The sequence below is a fragment of the Heterocephalus glaber genome, unplaced genomic scaffold, assembly GCF_053883595.1.
Source record: "Heterocephalus glaber isolate CG9 unplaced genomic scaffold, H.glaber_assembly_v1.0 deba00001509, whole genome shotgun sequence".
Lineage (NCBI taxonomy): Eukaryota > Metazoa > Chordata > Mammalia > Rodentia > Bathyergidae > Heterocephalus > Heterocephalus glaber.
The window spans coordinates 32929056-32946059 of record NW_028258325.1 but is presented as its reverse complement, the minus strand read 5'-3'; the positions used below and the strand labels follow the sequence as shown (position 1 = coordinate 32946059).

Sequence of the window (17004 nt, the reverse complement as noted above, 5' to 3'; positions counted from 1 at the left end):
ACGAAAGGCTGAAATTAGTAGTGTTAAGTATTTTTGCACTATTTAATTTTTCCAAAGTATTTGAAATTTCTCATATATATACATACAATCAGACATATACAAATGGGTGTACAAGTATACATAAATTATACACACATACACAATCATATTCTATAAAAGCATGAAGATATATATACAGTCATGTACCACATAATGATGTTTCAGTCAATGGCTGACTGCATATACATCAGTGGCTATACCATACAGACTAAGTATGTAATAGGCTGTACTATCTAGGCTTGCCTAAGTACACTCTGATGTCCACACAATGACAAAACTGCCTAATGACACACTTCTGAGAACACTATGCTCGGTCATTAATCAATATGTGCCTGTACATATAAACAGGATATAAATAAATGAAGTCGGAGTTAGAGTAAAATAAAGGTAAGCAAAACTAGCTAATAAAGTTAGTATATAAATTAATGCCACAAAACCCTGTACAACTGCTAAAGGTGGACTACAAATTTAGTTCTAAGCCTCTTAGTAGTCAAACCAAAGGAAGAAACAAAGAATCTCAGAGACCACAAAATAAAAAGAAACCAGTTGCTCAGGAAAAGTACAGCTTTTCTGGTTCTGAAACCCGAGAGAAATTTCTCCCATGGGTCTTCATAAAAGAGACACTGTCTGATGCAGTGAACAAGGTCCTCAAAAACATATTCTCAATGGGCAGAAACTACAATGTACAAATAAGTTGCAGATTCAGGTTCACAGAAAATCTTAGAATTCATAATTATTTTTCACAAACATAACTGCCTCAAAATAACTATAAAAATTGTTATTTTTCACAATTCCTACTGAGATTTGCCTGCCTAACACTGCCAAGTCAAAAGAACTTTCCTACAATATACTATTTTTTTTTTTTGGTACCGGGGATTGAACTCAGGTCCTTGTGCTTGTGCAGCAGGCAGTGAAACCACTGAGCTAAATCCCTGGCCCCCACAATATACTATTTTAATTCTAACCTAGGATTACAGTAAACATTCTTAAAGTGACTTAAGTGGCTTCTAATATTGTCCACATTGTGATGCAACTGAATACTTTTTGTTTGCTATAAAGATTCTAAACGTTGAAAAATAACAACCAAGATGACTCTGAAATTTTCTAAATTTAAAAACTACAGTAATCCAAAATAACCCTCAAATACATATTTGTTTTGAAGCCTAGCCATAGTTAAGCCATTGATAGCACCAAACTATTAAAAGAGGAAGACAGTAAGTGAAAATATGACCAGGAAGAGAGCCGGGGATGTAGCTCAGTGGCGGGCAGGAGCAAGGTCCTGAGTTCAATCCCCAGTACCACCAAAAAAAAAAAAAAAAATATGACCAGGAAAAAGGACTGACAAAACTGAACACATCACAAAGGTGATGGAAACAGGCCACCTCAAGAATTTAAAGTATTTCACATTTTATTTAATATATACATCATAATCTGAATTTATTTTTAAAAAATCAATGATCAGATTTACTGTAGCAACCTACCAGGTCATAAGAGTTTCTCAAATATAAATTCTAACATCTCATCAATGAAGTGAAAACTCCTGTCCACAGTCATCTTAAATTATTCTATGCATAAGCTAGGGATTTAGATCAGTGGTTCCGCCACCTGCCTCGCAAGTGCAAGGTCCTCAGTTTGATCACAGGTACAAAAAAAAAAAATTATTCTATGCATTTATCATACATAAAGTTTGTTTTCTTTGATTTTAAAATACATACAATGTATTTCTCCTCTGGAGACAAAGAGTAAAGAGAAAATATCAAGAAATTCTACTGAGATCTATCTAAAGTCTCCTTGAGACTAAGTTGTCCAGTATCTGTTAGCAAATTCACTCAGAAAAAAGTGCATTAAGTTGTGAAGTCAAAAGATGTTTATTTGCTCATTACAATGAGAGATTAAAAGGCAGGTTGGGACTGTAAAGGTAAATTTATAGTGGAAAAGGGAATTACAGCAAAAAGTAGTTAACCATTTAGGCAGAAGTGTTAGGCTTTCCTTACTTTTTTAAGACAATCTTTTTTTCCAGTTTATTATACATATAGATTAAGGGAGATATTTGAAACAACACTTAAATTAGAAGACACTACTACTTGAGGAGATTGTTCCTTGACTATGTAAGGGTGCAAAGATGAGAATATTAGCATATTACCAAATTAATTAACAAGACAACTAGAAAAAATGAGGACTCCCATCATTCTTCCTATACCCCAATTCTATGTATTACAACCAAATACAAAAGTGATTGAGCAGTCAAATGAGTAAGAAAGAGTGCAAAACTGTTTTAAGATCATTATCTAAGAATTGCTTTTGTTCCTTGAGAAGTGAACTAAATAACTTCTAAGGTCTTTTCCATTTTGATTTTGAAATTTTTGAATACTAATTTTCAGAAATTAAAAAAAAATAAGAAAAAATGCAAAAGAAACCAAATTCACTCATGGCTTCATATAATTAGAATGTCAAAATAAGGAATAAAAATAAAGTTCAAAGTGAAGTTTCCATTTTAACTTATTTAATTGAAAAGTTAGAAAAAGAATGGTTTTTAAATCTCCATTAATTTTCTGAAATTCTCTAAAATCTTGTTTCAAAGATGGACACATTTAATAGCCAGATGGACAATTCTTATAACTAATTTATTATGAATTTATCTTTAAATGAAAGATTTCTTTCATGTTTTTCAAACATTAAAGAATTGGAGGTAGCTGGGCATGGTGGCACATGCCTATAATCCCAGCACTAAGGAGGCTGAGGTGGGAGGATCACCTCAAGTTTGAGGCCAGCCTGGGCTACACAGCAAGACTCTGTCTCAAAAAAAAAAAAAAAAAAACAGATTAGAGGTAAATATTAAAAGCTAAGTAAGATGCATATAAATCACCTACAAAATTAAATCTAAGACAACACAAATATAACATTTGAAGGACTATTATTAGAATATCAACTACCTAAAAGCAAAAACCTCTAACTTCAGATTACACCTAAAACATTGTTCAGATGGGTGTGGTTGCATATGCCTGCAATCCCAGCACTCAGGAAGCTGACGCACCCTGCCGTGAGTTCGAGGCCAGCCTGGGCTACATAGTGAGTTCAAGTCTAAGCTGAACTACATAGCAAGACTCAGTCTCCAAATTAAAAAATCTCAATTGTAACATTAACTTCAACCAGGTTAAATATAGACTCTAGACTAGAAAACACAGAATGAATATCGTAAAATAAGCAAATACAATTGAGTCAAACTAGAGTCAAAGACAACAGCTTAATATTTGTACTAACTCTTACCAAATCATGCTTTTCCTGTAAGGCAATTTCTTCTGACATTATTTCTCTGAGTGATACTTTTTTAGTTTGAGTATTCCAATGATCCAAGAAGGGCAGCATTTCAGGTGCTGCTAAAGTCTTCAGTAATTTTCTACCTGTTCTCTGAGATGATTTTTGTTCAGGGTTATCAAGACCAGTATTTCCAACCAAGGAAGGATCTACAAGAGCAATATAAATAATGTCATGCCTTCAACAATTAGTATGCAAATTAAATAATTACTCATTTTTACATCTACCTCAAAGAAACCAAGAAAACATAGCTTTTAGCTTTTCGATTTGTAAATATAACACAACTCTGAAATTTCAAAATACATTTTCACATAATTGCAAACAAGAAAGTATATGGGAAAATGTAGGAATGTTTTAAATGATCAATGATCTGTGTATAACTGTAAATTAATTCAGTTCTTCCCATTCTTTTTCATATCACACTGACACAAAAACAGTGACATACATTTAAGACACTGGTAAACAAAAGACATTACAGCTAAGTAGAAATGAGGAACTGGAAAGGCTCTGCCCAGCCAACTGAAGAACTGAGAGTATCAGTGTTTTGGCAAATCTATAACTCACTGGAAACACAATAAACACTGAGCAAATGATATTTAAAATACGGAACTAAACGTTTTAAGAAGTTACCAAAACAAAAAATACAAGAAATTATAAAAGAACTGAATGTGTAACATTTCATCATCATAAGGAAATACAGACACACTTTGATATATTTCTTGTTTCCTGGGGAATGAAGAAACAGCACACACATTTACACAACCATAATAACACTCTGGTTACCGCAAGCCCTCAGACAGCTTTCAGACAAGTCTGAAAGTAGACTTGAGCGATCTTCCACCTGGAGCTCTGCTGCTGTGGTCAAAGTGGGCAGTGGACAAAAGAGACACTTGGTGGAACTCATATGCAAGAGACAGAGCCTCAGCTGGGTGTGGTGGTGCACACCTGTAATCCCAGCACTCAGGAGGCTGAGGCAGGAGAATCTCCATCAGTTTGAGGCCAGCCTGGGCTACATAGCGAATTCTAGGCCAGCCTGAACTACGTAGGAGACCCTGTCTCAAACCACTCCCCTCAAAAAAAGACCCTCATCAATGCTTCTCACTGAAGACAACAGTGTCTAAAAGTCATCTTGTATTTTCAAGTTGGCAGGATGGACCAAAACAGCAGGCTGCTTTTATGCCCTCATATTGACATCAATAAAAATTTTGAATAGCACAGTAATAATTCAAAAATGCTCTCAAACATTTGAACACTGTTTCTTTCAACTCACAAGTTTTCTTTCATACAGAGCAAATCCTTAAGCTCAGTGGTGCCGCCGCCTGCCTCACAAGTGCAAGGTCCAGAGTTCGATCCCCAGTACCATACCAAAAAAAAAAAAAAAATTTAGGGCCGGGGACTTAGCTCAGTGGCACCGCACCTGTCTTGCAAGCGCAAGGTCTTGAGTTCGATCCCCAGTACCACAAAAAAAAAAAAAAAAAAAAACAGGAAACATTTTGATTGTGTGTATGTATCAGACAGCACACTTTTGGTGTTCCAAAGCACTCATGATGATTAAATAAATATATGATAGTTTTTTTACCAACTTTAAGTTTTTGCTTTATATTAGAATTCAATTATTTCTAAAGAATTTTAATTTGCCTATCAAAATTCATGAATAACATATGTTGTGGAAGTATATTTAGAATGAGTTAAAACACATGCCAAGTATCAACATCAAGGTAAGAACATCAGAAGTAAAATTATGTGCTTTACCTTGCATACACTTGCCACAGGACACCTCCGCTTGTCTCTGTCGCTCCTGAACACAAAGAACAAGGGATGGACAAAGGAGGGCGCATCAGTAAATAAGGTTATAGGTTATATTATTTTTTTCTAGAAATCATTTCTTCTTATATAACTGTAAATAGCTCTTACTAAATCTAAGTAAAATAAAGCTAGACAAATGAAATTATAACTACATTTATATATTTTTTTCTGCTTATGAAGATGTTTTATGATGCATTTTTTTTAAAACTTGTTTTTAGAATTTAATTAATGGGGCCAGGGATTTAGCTCAGTGGTACAGTGCCTGCCTTGAAAGTACAAGGTCCCAAGTTCAATCCCCGGTACCAAAATAAAATAAAATTTAATTAATGAACACTATGATTTTTTTTTTGAGAAGAGGATCTCACTACATAGTCCAGGATGCCCTTGAACTATGTAACCCAGGGTGGCCTCAAACTGCCAGTGATCCTCCTGCCTCAGCCTCCCAAATGCTGGGATTATAGGAGTACACCATCATGCTAAGCTGCACTGTAATCTTTTAATAGTGAAAAATTCACTGTTTAGGATTTCTTTTTTTTTTGGTTAAAAAAAAATAACCACGAGCTCCACTGCAAATTATATAATTTATTCAGTCTGGAAATATTTCAAATACTGAAGAAAGAAAAATTAGTAAACTTTTTTTTGAGGGGAGGGCAATTTCTGAGACAGGATCTCTCCATGTAGTTCAGGCTGGCCTTGAACAGACTTTATAGCCCAGGCTGGCCTCAAACTCATGGAGATCCCCCTGTCTCAGCCTCCTGAGTACTGGCATTACAGACATGTGCCACCAGAGCTGACTAGTAAACTCATAACTGGTAAAACTTCAGTCTCTTTCAAAGTCAAAATGCAGTAGAACTCGTTCATATAACACAGTGGATTTTACCGAAAAACAATGGTGATGAAATAGACATAAAAGGAGCTCTTCATAAAAAAGAAGCCTACCATTACAGATTCTTTCCATTTCTCATGAATCACTTTAGCCAGATTCAGATCTATATGAACCATACAATCGTCAGCTGTTAGAGACTCTTGTGAAGGGAAGAAAAAGAAAAGAAAGTATAATCATTACTCATTATATATTGGCAGAAAACCAAATGCACAACTATTTTGCATTATTAATTACTGGTTTATGTTTCTATTTACTACATCTCCTGGAATATTTTTATGTTATATGCCATTATTTTCACACTTCTTTACTGGTATAATTATACAAAACTTCGTAATAAATCTAAGTTATTCATTTCTTAATCTAACTATGTTTAACTTATTCATTTGCAGTAGTTGAGACCTTTCGATTAGGCTGTTCTAAGAATTTTTTTCCCCCAGTTCTAGGGATCAAACTCATGGCTTGATGCATGCTAGGCAAGGGCTCTACCACACTAAGTCACAGCCATAGCCCTTTTTAAATTTTATTTTGAGGGACAGGGATTTAGCTCAGTGGATCCAGTGCCTGCCTTGCAAGCACAAGGTCCCGAGTTCGATCCCCAGTACAAAAAAAAAAAGAAAGAAATTTTATTTTGAGACATCTCACTAAATTGTTCAGGGTAGCCTCAAACTTGCAATTCTCCTGTCTCAGCCTTCCAAGTAGCTGAGATTAATTACAACTGTGCATGACTCTACCCAGCAAGAATTAATGCTTGCAACAGAAGACACAAAGAGTTCATCTGTACAAGTAACTGTACAAGTAAGCCTTTTTTTATTTTTATTTTTTTTGGTACGGGGGATCGAACTCGGGAACTTGCGCTTGCAAGGCAGGCAGCGGAACCACTGAGCTAAATCCCTGGCCCAGGTAAGCTTTAAATATATACATGGGATGGATTAAAAACTCAACATACAGTAGTCTCTACTTCAATTACATTTTTTTAAAAATATTCTAGAAACAAACTGTGTCAAAGTATTATGTGAAGTCAGGCAATACAAATTACTTTTACATTTCAGTTAACATGAAATCATTTCATAACTGAAACTTTTGCATTCTATTCACACAAAGACACACATGTAATTAATTTACTTTTTCCTTACCTGAATCAATACCAACTGGACCAAATAATTCATTAAGTTGAAAAGCCAGTTCAGGGGGTAATGCCAATTCCAGACAGTCTATGGTCAAAGATTTGGCCATCACTGGTGTGGGACTCAATATTTCAGTTTTATCTTCTTCACTAACTCCAGCTGACAAACTACCTTCTTCCATTAGAATTTTCTCCATTTCCTGTTCATCTTCATTTATAAATTCTTCTGTATTTGCAAATTTCTCATAATCTTTTGGAAGATTTCCATATTTCTTTATTTCCATAGTCTCAGTAAAATTAACTTCATTTAACCCAAGATCTGAAGTGCTTGCTACAGAGTTTAGAATATCAGACAAATTTAAAGATGAATGCATACCATCTCCAGTCTCTGCGGCTACTAGACTATTCTCCATTTCACTTACATCATTAGGAAATTTTAGAACAGTTGGAAGAGACTGCCTAAAGCTACATAAGTCTGAAAATTCTGCCTGATGGTTAGGAAGTATTTCATTATTACTCTTTACATCTATAGCAGCATTAGGAAATACACTTATTATTCCAGGGTTTTCAAAAGTTATACCTTGTATTTCTGTCTGCTCTGAGTTTCCCTTTTCTGCATCACAAATAGGCTGTGCATTATTATTGTTGGTGTCAATTCTATGAAACTCTGGCACAGAAGAATTAGAATCATCTAAGTTTCTTTTTTGGCTAATAACCTCCTTCAAATCCAATCCCAGAGAAAATAGTCCAACTTGTGGTTCATCACATAGTTTATGAAAATTCTCAAATTCTGTATCCTCACATAATTTAGTTTCAGAATCCAACAGAAGGCTTGTAGTCCAAATAATATCTTTATTGCATCTCTCATATAAGTCTTTCAGGGCTTCTAATGAAAAGGACCCAAATAGTTTACAAAGGATATTAAGATTTTCAGATTCATCAACACTGGTAAGCTCATCTTCCTCAACATATGTGCTTTTATCATACATTACCCTATATGGAATTGTTTGCTGAACATTTGCTTTTGTGTTATTACTGAAAGCTTTCGGTTTAAATCCATCTAATCTTCCTGTCAACATTTTGATAGAATCTGAAACCCTAATTTTCTTCTTTTCTATTTTCCATAAGAGGGCAAAATCCTGTGGTTCCGTCTGGGTACATGTGCCTACTTCTATTTCAGGGACTCTTTTAGACATTCCCCCTGGAAATTCAGCTAAAGCAGTTGCGACACTGCTGGTAAAAGGAGGAGACAATGTGTGTTGCCTAGGAATCTGTTCACTTAAGTAAGTTTGATTCTCATTGCTCATTTCACTGGGCAGCATCTCAGAACTTTGGAGGGTGGAGCTACTCAACATTTTTAGTTCTTCGGGGCTTGTGCCCCAACAGGCCTCATGTGCTGTGTATAAGGATATTTCATTTATATTATTAGTTCCAAATTCTAGGTTGGGCTTTCTTATATCAACCTTTGGCATTCTTGATCTGTGTTCTCTCTGAGCTAAAGAATCACATGGCCAGTCACCGACAATACTAAAAGAGTTTTCTTCAGTATTTTTATAAGTACCATATTTACAACTACTGGGAAATTCTGAAGGATCATCACACTGTGACTTCCTGCCGTCTTCTTCACTTTCACGTGAAGATCCTTGCTGCTGGACAGACTCAGTATTCACAGATACACTATTATCTAATACTCTGCATGTCTGAGGGCGATTATACTTTTTGTCATTTTGTACAGATGAAGAAGCTTTTTCAGCTTTTCGGTTCCTTTTCGTCCTCTGACCAATAGTCTTATCAACTGGCCAATCACCAACAAAACTTGATAGCTCATGTCTTGGAAACTTTTCCACAAGTGATCTGCTTTTTTGGTTTCCAACAGTTTTTTTCTTTACTGTGATTCTTTCTCCTAATATTTCACTAGATGAAGACTTTTCCTTTTGAAATGGTACAGTATTTGCAAAATCAAATTCTTCTTGATTATTTTCACCACAGCAAATACTTGGTGATATTCTCTCTCTAGGACTACCTGAACTGGCTTCAGTACATTCTTTTGCAGAGGTTATTTCTACTTCCTCTTCTTTTTCCCTCTTGTCTGTTGCTTGAACTTTGCTTTCAGAGTCAGAAAGACAAATGTGAGGAGCTTCCTGCGTGAAAGCACTCTGAGTGCTATGATTCATACCACTTATTTCTTCTCTCCCTTTGTTTGAATCTGCATGAAGGAGACATGTAACATTCTCTGGTAGAGAAAAAGCCACTTCAAGATTCTTTTCTTCAATTAACGCTAGGTGCTTCAAAGAAGAGGATGTAACATTTTCTTCTTTTACAGAGGTATTGTCTTCACTGTCTCTTGGGCTGTAAGATTTTTTTTAAATATCATAAGTCTCTCAACATTGCCATTAATACTATGATTTAAATTAAAGAATTATGTGACTTACCATGTACACTTAACACATTCTTTTTTTTAAAAAAACTACATTAAAATAATAAAATTCATCAGGGCACATAGCTGAGTGATATATAACTCAATGGTATATATTGATATAGCATGTGCAAGACCCTGGGTTCAATTCTCTTGTAATCTCAACATCTGGCATGATGCTTGGCATATATGAAGCAAACTTTTTTAAGTGAAGAGGAAACATCAGTTTTTCAGTTAAGTTGTTCATTATTCATTAAATAAGAAAGTTAAGGCTTTAAATTTCTTCCCAGAAAGAGGGTATCACTTCCTCCACTTCTTTCAAATGCATATTAGCTTAGCCTAACACTGGGTCTATCCCTGTATCTATCACCACTTGTGAGAGGAAGCTTCATTGTACAAAGTCAGAAAGAACCAACCAACATGATTTGCGTGGTTAAGAGAAATTAAAGAAAGGAGGAAGAGCTCTCTCACTTGAGATATCATTTGTTAAATGTTTATCATTGCTAAATTAAGGATGTTAATTTCAGATTCAGAACACTTTCGCTTAAACATTATACTTTCAACTTTCCTAATTCAGTTTGTCAACTCATCTTCCTTCCTTTCTTTATTGCAAGAACTCTCAAGATGCCAATTCTTCCATGAAGACTTCCTAAGTTAAATCACACCTAAAGTTAAAGTTTTCCATGTGTCAGATGTTATTCCAAGTCTTTCACAGTCTTACTTCATAATCCTTATGACATCCTTGGAAGCAGTGTGTATTACTGACACTTCTCAAAGATTCCAAGGTTTTGGGATTTGAACCCAGGACCTATAGCTCAGGCCCATGCTCTTAACCACTCTGGAACACTGCTTCTCAATAAAAAAGGATTTGTAAATTTTTTCTTCCCTTCTCTCAACTCCTTTTTTTTTTTTTTTTTTTTTTGGTGCCAGGGATTGAACTCGGGTCCTTGCGCTTGCGAGGCAGGCAGCAGAACCACTGAGCTAAATCCCCAGCCCTCTCTCTCAACTCCTTTTTAACAAAGCCTCTCATCCTTTGCCATCAAAAAATATGGCACTTCAGACCTCAACAGACATTTAGATTCTTATTTATTCATTTATTTGTTCAATTGTTTATATGTGCTCTAAATACTCCACAGAATCAGTACTGCTATGGTATGGATGAGTATCCTCCAAAGACCCACAGGTAAAAGTTTCGGTCCTCTGGGTGGTGATCCCAGGAGGTGGCAAAAGCTGAGAGGCAGGACCTCTCGAAGGACCGAAAGTTGTCAGGTGCAGCCTTGAAGGGGCTGCCTCTTCCTCTGTTTTGCTTCCCAGACATGAAGTAAATGGTTCGGCTCTGTCACACTCTTCTTGCCACATTACACAGCCTCACCAAAGGGAAAAGCAACTTAGCCAATCGATCAAGGCCTAGAAACTCTACAACTGTGAGTCAAAATAAGTTGATTATTTCAGGTATATTTTAGTGATAGCATGCTGGCTAACACAAGTATTTTCCCAAATTGTAAGCTCCCAAAGAGTCGTGACTTGTATTAGTAAAAGTAAACTATGAATAATTAATTTTTATGATAAAAGTTTAAAAGAGTATTTTCACTAAAACCTTAGAAAATTAAGAAGTGATATGGATGCCAAAATAGTAAAGAAATAAGGGAAACATTGGAACAAAGACAGGTATACTCATAGTATAATCACAGATGCACAAAATGCTGAGCACAATGAAAAAACTATCATACCTCTCATATGAGCTTTTACCTCTCTTGCTAACTTATTCTCAGCTAAATCTAGATGAGACTGTACCTACACACTTAGAAATAACAGAAGTCTACCTTATTTTTAAAGTTAATTGCACTGATTTCACAAGCTCTGAAATTAACCATTTTAAAAAATTGTTTCAAAATAAATTTTTGTAAAGAGGCATTTTAACCTACCTGGGACTTCTGTCCTCACAAGATGCACACAACTCAATACGTTCAATTTTCTCTGGCACTGAAGAATCCATGATTATTGGCACTGAAACAAAACGCTGATAGTGTTCCAACATTCTTATTATTTTTTCTTTGCTTATCCCATGAATGTTACGCCTGAAAATTCCAAAGAGCAGATGAATTATTGATAACTGAGTTAAAAGAAAAAAAAAACTTACAATGTCTAAGAGAAAGCTGATACATATCTTTTTTTTTCTCTCCTCCCCCCCCATACTAGGGCTTAAATTCAGGGCTTTAATATACTCTACCATTGAGCTACCTCCCTAGCCTTATTAATAATACATTTCTAATACAAAACAATATTAAAACTGGTTTATCATAATATACACTATTTGTTTCTAATTTCCATTCTATCAGGCTTTCTTTTCTAAGAACACTTTATCAACTTGGGAAAATTAAGTTCTAAAAAAAAAAAAAAAAAATCGCTGAGCCTCCTTTTAGGGCTGGGGATTTAGCTCAGTGGTTCTGCTGCCTGCCTCGCAAGCGCAACATCCCAAGTTCGATCCCCTATACCAAAAAAAAAAGAAAAAGAAAAAAAGAAAATTAAGGGCCAGACATGGTGGCATAAGCCTCTAGTCCCAGCACTCAGGAGGTGGAGGCAGGAAGGCTGCCTCGAGTTCAAGGCCAGCCTGGGCTACATAGTGAGTTTAAGGCCAGCCTGAATTACAGAGTGAGACTCTGTCTCAACAACAACAACAAAATCTCCTAAGAATTTATAATCTCCTGAACTGTCACTGTCATTTCTAGGCTTTTGTTAATTATAAACTAGTGAGTATAAACATCCCACTATAAAGGCTTTCACTTATGCCAATATGGCAGACTAGAATGCTTAAAAGTGTCCTCATGTCATAACAAAATTAGACTAAATGTAAACTAAAATCAAACATATGTTATTACATTTTAAGTTTAAACAAAAAATTCCTAGTATATGAAGTCTCTAAATGTCCAAATACGAAGTTTATTATTTGTCTTTTTACTCATGTTGGTTCATTTCTTTGTGTGTTCTTGTTAATGAGTTCATATATAGTTGAATAAAACATGGGAATCCTTAGGTCTTAAACCGAGGGTGCTTTCATTTACACAGCATATGGATTTGCATCTATCAGACCGGATGGTATGGTTTAACCCCTCAAGAGTCTTGTCTTAATGAAAACATCTCACTTGAAACTCATTCTGGGTTGGATTCAAAGTTTTGTATCTAGACCCAGGACTAATATGAGTGTTTGCCTCTTTGGTGAAATCTGGCTTTCATATTTACCTACCTCAATCTTGTCTGGTTTCAGATCACAGAGAAGCAAAGATATAGAAAATATGAAAGAAAGGTTAAGAAACAGAGAACAGGGCTGAGGATTTAGCTCAATGGTTCCGCCACCTGACTTGCAGGCACAAGGTCCCGAGTTCGATCCCCAATACCAGAAAAAAAACAGAGGACAGAGCAAAATGGTCTAATATCCATCAATTTCAAGTCCCAAGAAGACAAGAGAGTGCATGGGACAAAAGCACAATTTAAAGAAAAATACTCGGAGTTTGTCAGAACTGATGAAAGACAACAATCCCCTGATTTCAGAAACCAAACAATCGCTTCTCGGCCTTTTGGCTAAGATCAAGTGTAGTATCAGAAACCAAACAAACCCCAAACAAGATGAAATCCATAACGAAAAACACAGTACTAAAACTGTCATTTACCAAAGATAAAAGGATGCATAAGAAAAGCAGTCAGAAATTTTTGTAAAAATTTTTGAGCTCACTGGGGATTTAGCTCAGTGGTTTGACCGCCTGCCTTGCAAGCACAAGGACCCAAGTTCGATCCCCAGTACCAAAAAAAATAAAAAAAATTTTTGAGCTGGACATCTACAAACAATAATAACAAATGGAAATGAGCAGAGAATTAAATGTAATCTTCCATAACAGAAAATAAATGTCAATCTAGAAGGCATACAGCAAAAGTATCTTACAAGAATGAGAGCAACAAAAGGATTTTCAAATTAAAATTTTAAAAAACAGTTTGACATTGGGGCAAGGGATTTAGCTCAGTGGTGCCGCCGCCTGCCTCGCAAGTGGAAGGTCCTGAGTTCGATTCCTGGTACCAAAAAAAATAAATAAATAGTTTGACATCAACCAGACCTTTACTAGTTTCTAAAAGGTGAGTATCAGGCAGAGGGAAATTCCCAGATGAAAGCTCTACAATGCCAGAAAAAATGACATAGAGCAATAATGATACAATTAAAAACACTGTCCATATGTACTAGATAGTGACACCATGTAAGCTGGGAGCTAAAATATTAATATATCAGAGTTAAAATATTTTAAAGTCCTTGTACTGTGAGGAAGAAGGCCTAAAAAATGGTTTAACTTTAGATTTAAAGTTTACATGATAAATATTATAAGGTAACCACTAAAATAAAAGCATACACTAATTTACAGATTATCAAGAAGAAAAAAAATGAGTAAGATAGGGCCGGGGATTAAACTCAGTGGCACCGTGCCTGTCTCACAAGGGCAAGGTCTGACTTTGATTCCCCAGTACCGCAAAAAGAAAAAAAAAGAATGAAGAAGAAAATTTAGATTTGATCAAAAAATCCAAAATTAGTCATGATAGGAGAAAAAAATCCAACTATATAATTTTCTGTGATAGAACAATCACAGAAAAAGTGAGATAAATAGAAAGCATAGTGAAGGCCAGGCGTGGTAGCACACATCCATAATCTCAGCACTTGGGAAGCTGAGGCAAGAGGATCGCCAAGTGCTTGAGGCCACAGTGAGTTCAAAACTGGCCTGAAATACAGAGTGAGACTCTGTCTCAAAAAAGCCAAAAAAACAAGAAACAAAGAAACAAAGAAAGTATATGAAACAGTGAGAAAGATCATCAATTATATGAATAACAAGACAACTATAAAAGAACTAAGTTTACCAGTTAAAAGCTAAGATGGACAGAGTAGTTTTGTTGTTGTTGTTGTTATTTGTGGTTTTTTATTTTGTTTTTGAATTTTTGTTTTATTTTGTTTCATTTTTTTCAATACCGGGGATTGAACCCATGGCTTTCACACTGAGCTACATACCTAACCTTTTTAATATTTTATTTCAAGAAAAAATCTTGCTAAGTTATTAAGTTGCTCGGGCTAGGCTCAAATTTGCAATCCTCTTGCCTTAGCTTCCCAAAGCACTGGTACGTGAACTATCATGCCTGGCTCCTTTTTATATTTTATTTTGAGACAAGGTATCCCTAAATTGGCCAAGCTAGTCTCAAACTTGCAATACTCCTGCCTCAGCCACCCAAGTAACTGGGAATACAGGTGTGTACCAGTATGACCAGTTAACAGAGCAGGGTTTTTAAAACCTAGCCATTGTAGTTACAAAAGATACATGTATAGGGCCGGGGATTTAGCTCAGTGGTTCCACCGTCTGCCCTGCAAGCACAAGGACCCAAGTTCGATACCCAGTACCAAAAAAAAAAAAAGATACATGTATAAACATAAGGATATTGAAAAGGAAATAACATTCAAATACTAACTAAAAGGGAGCTTGTATAATTCTGTTAATATTAGGCAAATTACACTTCATAACAAATATTACTATTAAAGATAAAAATTACTAGACAAAGGATAAAAGGCTAAATTAAGGTGATATCAAAATCTTAAACTCAGGCCAGGGATTTAGCTCAGTGGTTCCACTGCCTGCCTCACAAGCCCAAGGTCCCAAGTTCGATCCCCGGTACCAAAAAAAAACAAAAAAAAACACTTAAAACTCCTATGAATGTCAACAAATTCCCTCATAAAGCAAAGACAGAGGGCCGGGAATTTAGCTCAGTGGTTCCACTGCCTGCCTCGAAAGCACAAGGTCCTGAGTTCTATGCCCGGTACCAAAAAAAAAGCAAAGAGGGCTGGGGATTTAGCTCAGTGGTTTCACTGCCTGCTGTGCAAGTGCAAGGACCTGAGTTCTATCCCCGGTATCAAAAAAAAGCAAAGATAGGCAAAATAATAAGGAAAAACTGACATGTTCAACATAATAGAAGGATTTTTCAATATTTCTCTCACAGTGGGAGATTTCACCATTCTTCTCCAAAATATTAATCAATTGGGCAGATTAAAAAGCTGCAGAAGATGCTGAGCAACAGAATTAATAAGCATGATTAATGGATACATGAATATACACTATAACCAGTAAGCATTCTTATTAAGCACACATGGAACATTTACTAAAAGGTGACAATTAACTAGGCCATAAACTATCTAAAAATATCAGAAAGGCTGGGCATGGTGGTATGCATGTAATCCTAGCACTCAGGAGGCTGAGGAAGGAAGATCACTGCCAAGTTCAAGGCCAGCCTAGCTACATAATGAGTTCCAGGTCAGCCTGAACTGCATAGCAACAGCCTGGCTCAAAAAAAAGAAAAAAAAAAAATTCAGAGAATTAGTATCATACAAACCACACAATATGACCTACTACATTTAAGTTGAAAATCAGTCTTTTAAAAAAGGAAAATGTCCCCCAAAAATGAAAATATCCAATTGTTCAGGAACGTGAACATAGTTCTAAATAACTCAGGAGTTAAAGAATAAAATTAACCATAATGCAACTTGGAAAATAAATACTAACAAAAAAGACAGGATTATATATATTAAAATTCTAAGAGTAGATAAAGGACTACACAGGGAAATTTATGGCATCAAATGACCAAAAAGAAAGGATTATATTAAAATTCTGAGAACAGATAAGTAGTAAACAGGAAAATGTATGGCATCAAATGATGATATTAGAAAATAATCTAATTCTTCAGGTAAAGAAGTTTTCAAAATAACAGACTAAGAAAAGAAAAATGGTTTCAAAAGGCAAAGATAGGTGGGCAAGATGGCGGTCCAGCTGTTGAGTAGCTGTCAAGATGACTATAATTGCAAAGCAGAGCTTGCTTTGACATCTGATGGCAGGACAATAGTATGCTACCACCCCTTCTGTGAACATTCTATATGAACACAAAAGACCCATCCCTCAACCAGACCCTGTCCATAATATTGAAGAAACACATGATCACGTGCTGAAAACCAGATTAGAAGAAAAAAGTGAACGCCTTGAGCAAGGACCCATGATAGAACAACTTAGTAAAATGTTCTTCACGACCAAGCATCATTGGTACCCTCCCTCATGGGCTGTATCACAGACGTCGTATGAAACTGAATCCCCCAAGAGACAGATGATATTGAGGTTCTTGGAAGAATCGGAGAAATGTTGTGCCTCCTTTGCCATTGAAGAAAATGCACTCTGATACTGTGGTAATAGTAAAGTAATAAAATGTCTTTTCATATAAAAAAAAAAAGGCAAAGATTGTAGAATGAAGAGAAGTAGAAATGAATTAAACACAAAACAACTTCCAGCAGAGAAAACTGACTAAGTCAAGAGTTGTTTATTGGAAAGGCTAATAAAAAAAGCCAATTGGGCCAGG

General features: G+C 35.7%; 1 protein-coding gene and 1 pseudogene across 27 annotated transcripts in view; one reads left to right on the top strand and one right to left on the bottom strand.

Moving 5' to 3' along the window:
• N4bp2 (NEDD4 binding protein 2) overlaps window positions 1-17004 on the bottom strand; it is a 176681-nt gene that overhangs the window by 33639 nt on the left and 126038 nt on the right. For all 27 annotated transcript variants that reach the window (XM_087187492.1, XM_087187482.1, XM_087187484.1 and 24 more), the window contains 5 exons: window positions 11511-11663; window positions 7180-9518; window positions 6100-6185; window positions 5107-5152; window positions 3307-3503 (listed from right to left, as the gene is read on the bottom strand). In XM_087187492.1, coding sequence (XP_087043618.1) covers window positions 3307-3503; window positions 5107-5152; window positions 6100-6185; window positions 7180-9518; window positions 11511-11663 — 2821 coding nt within the window. The remainder of the gene's footprint in view (window positions 1-3306; window positions 3504-5106; window positions 5153-6099; window positions 6186-7179; window positions 9519-11510; window positions 11664-17004) is intronic.
• Window positions 13145-13204, top strand: LOC147825117 (U2 spliceosomal RNA; annotated as a pseudogene).